Below are 10532 nucleotides of genomic sequence, written 5' to 3' on the forward strand. Positions count from 1 at the left end.
CTGATGCATAGAACAGAGAAGGACAGTAGAGAAAGGGTTTTGTGCCTATCTTGCAGTAGTAGAAATCGTGGAAAGTGAAAATGAATGCTGGAAGATTCAGGACAGATAAAAGAGAGAGGACTTTGTGCAGTGTTTAGTTAATCTGCGGAACTCCCTCCTGTAGGAAATATCAACAGATAATAATAGCCAGTTGTGAACCACCCTGTGAACTTTGGATGAAGGGAGGTATACAAACTAATTAAACAAATAATATTCCTAAGCTTCTTAATAAGCTGAAAAACACACTGATATTTTACTCTGCTGAAAGGCTTTCCGTCCGCTTGTCTCGCACACGTGGGTCAGGAGGTTTACATTTTAATTACAGATTTGCTCCCTTCCAAATTCCAACACCTCATACAGGAGACAACGTAGATGGTTTTTAAAAGAGGACAAGGGAATTTCATGGAGGAGGAGAGGGCTACTGACGGCTACTAACCAGGATGGCTTCCAAATCCCAGTTGCTGGAAGCCACGAGAGTGGAGAAAGCACTCTTGTGTTTCAATCCTGCTTGTTGAAGGGTATTGATGGCTATTGGCCATGATGGCTGTGCTCTGCCCTCCACCGTTGGAGGGGAAAGGGCTCCTGTGCTTGCTGGCTTCCCATATTGGGCATCTTCTGGCCGGCCACTGTGAGAACAGGATGCCGGGGCAGATGGGCCACTGGCCTAGCCAAGCAGGCTCTTCTTAGACTCCTACAGCACATCTCAAAAACTACACATCGGAGAATCACTTGCCAATCTCAGCAGCCTTTTGCTGCCCCCGCTCCCCCTGGGAAACAGAAATGAAGAGAAAGTTAGAGATGAGAGAAGACTTTCACTTCTCAAATGACAGCACAGTCAAGGGAGGGTTTCTACTCATGCATGGCTGACCCCACCTGGTCTCCACAAGTTTCAGCAGAGACCAAGTGACTTCCCAGTGGGTTGAGGGCTTCCTCCCCACTCCCTCCAAAGTACCATAAATCACTCTCGGCCGCTGCGAGAGCAGTGACCCGGGTTCTCCCATCCCCAGGATGTCTCAGGGTGTGACCTACGCTGACCTGAGATTCGGGAAGGTTCCTCTGGAGAAGATCCAGTGGCAAGGTACTGTGAGACTTTCTGTCCAGACCTCCAACTCCTTTGCAGCTTTTTAAATACTACTGCAAAGTTTGCTGCTGCTTCCCTTCCCCTCCCGGGCCGGGCCTCACCCCGATCTCCTTTTCCAGAGACAACTGAGGAGGAGCTTTCCTACGAGAATGTCCAGGGGCCCAGGCCTGAGGAAGAAAAGGCCCCAAGCAGCTTAGAGCCTGCAAAAGGTGAGTGTTGAGTATTGCCCTGGTGAGGTAGGTATTGCTCCTGCCAGGGAGACCTACTGCCCGTGAGGACTGGGTGGAAGGTGCCTGAAAAACTGCCTCCTACCTGCAGACCCCTTCAGGTGTTGAGATTGGCAGAGGGGGCCCTCTTGGTGGCTCCTCTCCCCTCTGAGGCTTCTGGGGTGGTCAAGCAGGAGAGGGCCTCCTTTGTGGTGGCCCCCTCATTGCACAGCTTCCAGAGGATGCTGAAGACACACCTCTTCCCCCTGGCTTTTGACCCTGGCGGTGGGTGTTTTTAAGAACCCACCTTATTTTTGTGTGACTGTATTTTGTTTTAAACTGTTTTAAACATTGCACTCTACAGTAATTGATATTACCCTCCCTGAGACGTTTGGGTAATGAAAGAAGTGTCTGCAGGACTACATGGGCTTGACACAGGAGGCAATTATTGTGTTTAATGCTTTAGTTCTTATTCCAGTAGTGATGTCATTTGCTGCCTTGGACTATCTTTTAGGAAAGGGAGGGTGGTAGGTTATCTTTCCAATAAAAGCATAACAACAGCCCCTGTGGCAACAGGGGACCTGCACAGCTTCTGAACTCTTAGGAACTAAATGTTCTGCATACATAGGAGGTTTCTTGTACACTTCTCTGTTTTGCTGCTGAGTTCAGTGTCCTTATTCTTATATTCGTATTCTTATATAGGGGGAGGGATCATAGAATTGTAGATTTGGAAGGTGGCGCCCAAGGGTCCTCTGGTCCAACCCCCTGCATTGCAGAAATCACAACTCGAGAATCCCTGGCAGGTAGCCATAAGACCTCTTTTAAGAACCAGGTGCCCCAAAGGGAAACCACCAAGCGGGATCTGAGCACAACACTCTCCCCTCCTTCAGTTTCCAGCAACTGGGATTCAGAAGCATTTACTGCCTCCAACTGTGGAGACTGAGCAGAGCCACTGTGGCTAAGAACCTTCGATAGCCCTCTCCTCCTCCATGAATTTTCCCAACCCTCTTTTGGGTTTCTCAACCCTCTTGTGGGAGGGAGTTCCAGAGTTTATCCCCTCCCCGGGTTTCTCTTTTAGGGCCGAGACGTCAAACCTACTACGCTGCTGTGGCCCTCCTGGCTGCCTCCCTCTTCTTCTTTGCCACCACTGTCGGATTCGCAGTCCGTTGTGAGTATTTATTTAAGTTGTTGGTAACTTGCCGCTCTTCAGAATTCACAGGGTTGAGGAGCAACTTTCAGCAACACGGTATTTAACCGAAACACAGCCTGATGTGGAATCAAGCAATATACAAACGGCCTCGGCCCAGTATACCTGAAGGAGCGTCTCCATCCCCATTGTTCTGCCCGGACAGTGAGGTCCAGTGCCGAGGGCCTTCTGGCGGTTCCCTCGCTGCGAGAAGCAAAGTTACAAGGAACCAGGAAGAGGGCCTTCTCGGTGGTGGCGCCCGCCCTGCATACCTACCAAGTTTGTGTGGGAGAAATAAGGGACTGGACCGGAAGTAGCGCTGCCGCCATTTTGGAACTGGGCGGAGCATGCTCAGAAGCGACTTTTATGCTGCTTTGCCCAGTTCCAAAATGGCCGCCGCGCCAGAAGTCGCACTGCAGCCATTTTGGAACTGGGCAGAGCTGCATCAAAAGTCACTTCTGAGCATGCTTCGCCCAGTTCCAAAATGGCCGTTGCGCCAGAATAAACCGGGAAAAAACAAAAAAATCCGTGTTTTCAGCTGCGAACAAAAACGGGGTTTTTCCAGGGAATACAGGAGAGTTGGCAGCTATGCTGCCCTGTGGAACGCCCTCCCATCAGATGTCAAAGAGATAAACAACTACCTGACGTTTAGAAAACATCTGAAGGCAGCCCTGTTTAGGGAAGTTTTTAATGTGTGACATTTTAATGTATCTTGATCTTTGTTGGAAGCCACCAAGAGTGGCTGGAGAAACCTAGCTGGATGGGCAGTGTACAAATAAATAATAATAATAATAATAATAATAATAATAATAATAATAATACAGAGAACGTAACTGCATGAGCCGAGAGAGGCCAAATGCCTGCTCAAATAGCCTCATATTTACCTGGAGCCATTGGTGCTCAGTAGCAGCTATGTTCCCATGAGAGCACCAATATCTAAAAAGAGCTCTCGGGCTGTATCAGGCCAAACATTCAAACAGTGGACTGCCAGGTGCCCAAAAGGGAGGCCCCAAAGCAGGTCCTGTGTGCAAATGTATTCTCCAACTGTTGTTCCCCATGATCTGGTATTCGGAGGTAGACTGTGCCTGGGCATGGAGGTTCTGCTATCTCAATAGGCCTCCATAGGAAGAGCCTAGCTGCTGGGTCAAGCCAGTGGTCCATCCAAGTCCAGTATCCTGTTTGCACAGTGGTCAATCAGAGATGGTGGGAAGAAGCTTGCAGGCAGGACCTGAATACACCAGCTCAGTGGTATTCAGAGGCAGGAAGCCTCCAGCTTCCAACAGTTTCCCCTCCAGGGGAATGAGAGAGGGGGGAAATGGCAATTTCACATAGCCTAAGTGAGGATTTCTTCAAAATGGACCCAGAACAGCTCTGGGTGTGTCTTTATTTATTTTTATTTTATAAAATGTATGCATCGCTCAACTGTAAAACACTCCCCCAACCCAACCCACCCCCCGGCAAAATTAACAGCAATGATTAAAAACTTTCAGCCCGAGAGGCAGTGACTGGCCCAACGTCAAACCTAGTAGACTTCATGGCCAAGTGGGGATTTATTTATTATTTTATTTAATAAAATTTATACACCGCTGGATTGTCTTTTTTTAAAAACAACAACAACCCCAAAACAAGACAATCAAGAAAAAAATTCAAAGCCATACTTTGAAACATACAAACAGTTAAAATACTTGAACAGATTAAAACTTTCTAAGCCGACGAGGCCTCACGCCTGTTAGCAATTGTGCGGCAGCATTTTGCAGTGACCGCAGCTTCCGGACCAAACGCAAGGGAAGCCCCATAGAGAGTGCATTGCGGTAATCCAGCCTCTCTGCCCTGCTGCCTGCAGCCCAGCTCAGAGCCCCAGCGGGAACAGCCTTGTTGCCCCCCCCTGTCATCTCCCTCCCCTGGCCTGTGCTTTGCAGACTGGCAGGTCTCCCGGCAGCTCCACGAGGCTTCCCAAGCCCATGCGGCAAACAGCAGCACCTTGGCCCAGAGGATCAGAACCGAGGAGGAGAGCCTGGCTCAGGCCCGGGAGATGCTACGAGAGGCCGAGGCGGGACTCGAGCTCGCCGGGGAAGAGCTGAGGCAAGCAGAGAGCAACCAGACCCTCCTGCGGCAGGACAAGGGCAGACTGGAAGAGAAAAACCTGGAGATGGAGACCAATCTGACTCACGCCAGATCATGCCAGCAGATCGGTACGTCCAGTTTGCCCCCTTTCCTAGCCAGGCTGGGAGAGCTCCCCTTGCTGATTGCTGCTGCCGGGAATCATGGAATTGTAGTGTTGTAGTGTCGGAAGGCGGGTGGCGCTCTGGTCTAAACCACTGAGCCTCTTGGGCTTGCCAATCAGAAGGTCGGCGGTTCGAATCCCCGCGACGGGGTGAGCTCCCGTTGTTCGGTCACAACTCCTGCCAACCTAGCAGTTTGAAAGCAAGTCAAAGTGCAAGTAGATAAATAGGTTAGCAGTTCGAAAGCACATCAAAGTGCAATTAGATAAATAGGTAGCGCTCCGGTGGGAAGGTAAACGGCGTTTGCGTGCGCTGCTCTGGTTCGCCAGAAGCGGCTTAGTCATGCTGGCCACATGACCTGGAAGCTGTACGCCGGCTCCCTCGGCCAGTAAAGCGAGATGAGCACTGCAACCCCAGAGTCGTCTGCGACTGGACCTAACGGTCAGGGGTCCCTTTACCCTTTACCTTTTAAGGCACCCCCAGTGGTCCTCTAGTCCAACCCCCTGCGATGCAAGAATCGCAGCTATAGAATCCATGGCCGTCCAACCTCTCTTTGGAAACCTGCAAGGAAGGAGAGCCCGCCACCTCCCAAGGGAGTCTGCTCCGCTGTCGAACGGCCGTTATACTCGGAAACGTTTTCCTAACTTTTTCGGATACCTGCTCGTTGCCTCTACTGGCCAGTTTGAGATGGGAAATTCAGCACGAGTTTCCTCTTATGGGGCTGCATTGCACCACGTACTATTTCAGGCATGCGGATGATTCTTGCCCTGCAGAACCTGCACACAAAAGACATGTGCTCACACTTCCTGCACTGTCTGTGTGATGGCGGCTGAGCGTTCTTCATGCTCTGATGCTCTAGCAAATGTGGGCGATGAGATAAATCTCTGCCTTCGTTTCTGTTGTCAAAACTACCATCCGTTCACATGTTGCTCTTCATTTCTTTTTAGCTGCTGATTTCTCTCTAGTGGCAACTGTTTTACTTACCAGAATCCCCCTGGAACACTGGTTTTCAACATTTTGAGCCCACAGCTCCTTTGACCAACCACATTCTTTCTGCTGGGGGGGGGAAGGGAATCCTCAATTGCGCTGGGCTAGGGTTCATGAATCACCAGACTGAGATTCCCCCGTTCTGCCCCCACCGCAATTGGAGATTCCCCTCCTTTTACTAGTGCTTGCCAAACTAAAGAATCTTTCCATGTTGCTGGTAAAGGTAAAGGTAAAGGGACCCCTGACCGTTGGGTCCAGCCCAGGGGCAAAAAATTATGGAAGCAGAAGGAATAAAGCAGACCCTCCCAAGTATCCCTATTTTCCACAGACATTCCCGGATTTACAGAAACCATCCAAGTTTATGATTTGATCCCAAAGTGTCCCGCTTTTCCCTGGGATGTCCCTATTTTCATCAAATAAATGTTGGAGGGTTTGGAGTTATGCGACCTCTGAGTCAAGGAGATAGGTAACTTTACAACCTTTAGAAGACACCTGAAGGCAGCCCTGCATAGGGAAAGTTTTTAAAAAATATTTAATGTTTTATTATGTTTTTTATGTACAGTATGTTGGAAGCCACCCAGAGTGGCTGCAGCAACTGAGTCAGGTGGGCAGGATACATATAATAAAATAATAATAATAATAATAATAATAATAATAACAACAACAACAACAACAACAACAACAACAACAACAACATGGAATAGGGCATCCCTATTTTCATCAGAGAAATGTTGGAGGGTATGTTAAAGTATCAAGCAACATTAGGTCAAAACAAACATCAATTGGCCACAATGACTGGCAGTCTTAGGAGAATGCCATCAGGGTTAACACATCCCTTGATTTTACAGTTTTATATCCTATTTTTTGGGATGCCGGTGGCGCTGTGGTCTAAACCTCAGAGCCTCTTGGGCTTGCCGATCAGAAGGTTGGCGGTTCGAATCCCCACGACAGGGTGACTCCCGTTGCTCGGTCCCTGCTCCTACCAACCTAGCAATTCGAAAGCACGTCAAAGTGCAAGAAGATAAATACCGGTAGGAAGGTAAACGGCGTTTCCGTGCGCTGCTCTGGTTCGCCAGAAGCAGCTTAGTCATGCTGGCCACATGACCCGGAAACTGTCTGCGGACAAACACCGGCTCCCTCGGCCTATAGAGCAAGATGAGCGCCGCAACCCCAGAGTCGTCCGCGACTGGACCTAATGGTCAGGGGTACCTTTACCTTTACCTTTATCCTGTTTCCCTCCCAAATTGTATTATTTATTGTAAGAGCTTTTGTTATGCAGCATGCCAATAAGGGTAGTAAATAAATTTGAGCTGGATTGCAGGGACTTTTATTTCTGGCCTGAGATGAACCTAGAGAGGACTAACCTTTGTGGTTTTTGGGTTGCTACTAATATCACCCAAGTACGGGCTCTGGGGTAAATTAAATGTCTCACAGATGCCTCCATCTGTCTAAATGCATGGCTTTGCAGTCAAGCAAGGAGTTCGTAAGAGTGTATGTTTTTCCCCTTTTCCCTACAAAAACCCGCTCTTTAGCGCTGAATCGGTGCAAATGGCAATCTTTAGAAAACCCGAATTGCCATTTGTTCCAATTCAGCATTAAAGAGTGGATTTTCCCGGGGAAAGTGGCTTGGATACAGACTGGGAAAATTCTGCCCAGGAAGTGAGGGGCAAAAGGTTAGTGTGGATGAGTCCTCATTTGTTCCCAAATGATCCCTGCCACCCTGCAGACCTAGCACAGATCAGCTTCTGGAGCTTGTGGCCCAAGGGCGTACCCACCACGGGGCAAGTTAGGGCAGCTGCCCTACTCTAGAAGCCAGCTGCCCCCCCCCCCCAAGCTAAAAAGAAAGAAGAAATCTCAATGCAAAAAGCGGGGCGCGCGGCCCCAGCCAGAAAGAAACAGACCAGCCCTCCCCCCTTTCCCCTTTCCATAACCCATCGCACTTTCTCCTCTCCCCCTCCCACTATAAAGCTGCAAAAGCGGTGGGGTGTAAACCTAAGAGACGGAGGGATCCTCGCTTGTTCTCGCCACCCCACCCCGACCACCCCCACCAAGAAGTCACTTCTTTGTAGTTTTTTCCCCTGCAGCAGGAGAAACAGACACTCCCCCAATTCGAAATACAGTCAGTCAGCAGCAGCAAACGCGCGCACACACACACACACACACTCTGCAGGCTCCTTCAACCCTTCCAAGATCCTCCCTCCCCCCACTTTCTCCCCGGATGGAGGCACTCACACTCACTTTTCTGGCTGGGTGCCTTGATGTCTATGCAGAGCAGCTGCAGGGGCAGCTCAGCCAGGGACAGTGGCTGCGGAGCCAGCCCAGGAGGCACAGTGGGGAGCCGGGTGGGAAGCAGAGGAGGAGGCTGAGCCGTCTGCGCTCGGGGCAGAAACAGCGCACCCGGGGGATGGGGCGAGCTGCCCAGAGGGGGCGACCAGTGCCGTGGGCAGGGGGGCAGGAGGGGGCAATTGCCCCCCCTAGAAGCAAAAGGCTAAGGGGCGCAGCGTGGCAGCCCCAGGCTCCGGCTCCCAGCGCACCTCTGGAGGAGCGCTAAGCGGGAGCGGGGAGTGTAAGTGGAGGAGGCAGCCACAGGCTCGCGTTCCCCGCGCACCTCTGGAGCTTCGCGCCGGGAACGGGAGCTTGGGGCCGCCTCCTCGGAAGACCTGGGAGGCGCGGAGGAGGCAGCCCCGGGCTTGCGTTCCCCGCGCGCCTCTGGAGCTTCGCGCCGGGAACAAGAGCCTGGGGCTGCCTCCTCAGAAGAGCTGGGAGGACGCAGGCCACGTAGCCCCGCCCACATTCCCACTGTGGCCCCTCCCCTCCCGCCCCCCGCCCCCTAATTTTGATCCTGGGTACGCCCCTGTTGTGGCCTCTGAACAAATAGGATCTCACCACATCGGCTGGGGGTCTCTGAGGTGCCCTGAGCCCAGCTGGGAAGAGCTGCAGCCAAGACCCTCTCCTGCCCCTTTGTGTCTCCTTCCCAGGCTGCTGCCCCCCTCAGTGGAAGCTCTTCCGATGGACATGCCTGTGGGTTTCAACGGAAAAGAGGACTTGGTGGGAAAGCTTCTTTGACTGTGTGAGGAACGGATCCCTGCTGCTTGTTTTGAGAGACCCCTGGAGTGCTGAGGAGCTGCAGCGTTCCCAAGTCTTAATGGTCTGGTGAAAATGGGTAGCATGGCCTAATGGGTGGGGTGAGGGAGGGGCTCCACTGTCAGTCCTGAAGGGGGAACTTGAAGGCCACTCCATGTTCATAGCACAGAAAGGAGAAAGGGTGAGGGAAATGTTGTGTTCACATCACAGCCAATCTTAAGAAGCGGAAGGGATCCTGTTGCAACTTTGCCGCCCCTCTGTTGAGGGATGCAGACTGCCTGCAGATCAGAGCGGAAAGGGTGCAGGGAAGGATTGGGCCCCTGCCTTCCTGGTTTTTCTCTTTCTGTCACTCCTTCTTGCCACCTGCGAGAGCTGCGAAATGAGGCAAGGGCTGTGATAAGGATGTGCCATTTCCGAGGCTTCTGCCGACCTGTGGCTCCTCTTGTCCCAGAGCAGGAAACACATTCCCTCTCCCTACAGTTTCAACCTCAGGAAAGTAGTAGAACAGACAGCAGCAAAGAGCTCTGTGAGACCTCAACATGACCCTCTTGTCTTTGGGGTGGGTGCGGGGAGGGTTTCCCTCAGCTGTCTTCCCGCTGAGAGGGAAATTGAGTGAGCCCCATTTAGGAAGGCATTCCCACCCAGCCATCAAACTAGCAGCCCCCTCCCGCCCTCCTTCCCACAGTAGATCTGGCGTGAAGCTGGTCACTCAGGACTTCAGTGTTTTGCTTCTTCTCGTAACTCTAGAACTCTCTGCGTTCAACGCCACTTTGGATTGGACTAAAAGGAGTAAAGGCATGGGTGGATAACACATACTATTCAGGGTAAGTAGAGAAGCACTGAGCTGTTTGCCACTCACTAAGGAGCAGAACGTGACACATGGGTTGTCCAGAAATAAACAGTAAATTGCAAGAACTCGGGCCAGTAGGAAGATGAATTTTAAGTAAATCTTCAAAAGGTTTTATTTATGTAATGATGAATTCAGATAGGAATCAATTCCAGTATGATAGGCGAATAAAAATAAATTCCAGTGAAAAAATCCCAGGACAAGGCCCTGTTTCGACAATTCTTCATCAGCAATGTTTTAATGACAGGTAGGTAGCCGTGTTGGTCTGAGTCGAAGCAAAATAAAAAAAATTCCTTCAGTAGCACCTTAAAGACCAACTAAGTTTTTATTTTGGTATGAGCTTTTGTGTGCATGCACACTTCTTCAGATAATTCCCAGAATCGTATCTGAAGAAGTGTGCATGCACACGAAAGCTCATACCAAAATAAAAACTTAGTTGGTCTTTAAGGTGCTACTGAAGGAATGTTTTAATGGTTAGTGTGTACCAAGTGATTCCTATTTGAATTCATCATTACATAAATAAAACCTTTTAAAGATTTACTTGAAATTCATCTTCCTACTGGACCGAGTTCTTACAATTTACTGTTTATTTCTGGACTTCACCAAGAACTCCAATTTCTACAGTAATTCAACATGGATTGTCCGGCATCCCTTTAATGATGACACGGTTCTGCCTCTTTTTAATGCCCAGCCAGACTCTTGGCCTTTTATAATCTACTTTGAATGGTTGCCCTTCTCCATTCTCTCCCAAGCAGAGGCCCACTGGCCATTTGCAAGGTGCCTCCAAGGAGCAACAACTCATAGTGCAAAATCACTTACCCTCCCCGTGTCCCCCCGTCCCCGTGTCCCCGAGACATTCCCAGAATCGCAGAAGCCGCCC

The 10532-nt window shown here is 50.5% G+C and overlaps 1 protein-coding gene across 1 annotated transcript; it reads left to right on the forward strand.

Annotated features, from left to right (window-relative positions):
- Nucleotides 1-119: 119 nt before the first annotated feature.
- On the forward strand, nt 120-9629 carry LOC118086283 (B-cell differentiation antigen CD72; the record flags this gene model as incomplete). Its single annotated transcript, XM_060275249.1, is given in 6 exon segments — nt 120-1155; nt 1206-1329; nt 2405-2494; nt 4432-4704; nt 8700-8869; nt 9553-9629. Coding segments are annotated over 6 exon segments (842 nt in total), but the record flags the coding sequence as incomplete, so codon positions are not given.
- Nucleotides 9630-10532: the final 903 nt, after the last annotated feature.

Source organism: Zootoca vivipara, chromosome 6 (assembly GCF_963506605.1).
Source record: "Zootoca vivipara chromosome 6, rZooViv1.1, whole genome shotgun sequence".
Lineage (NCBI taxonomy): Eukaryota > Metazoa > Chordata > Lepidosauria > Squamata > Lacertidae > Zootoca > Zootoca vivipara.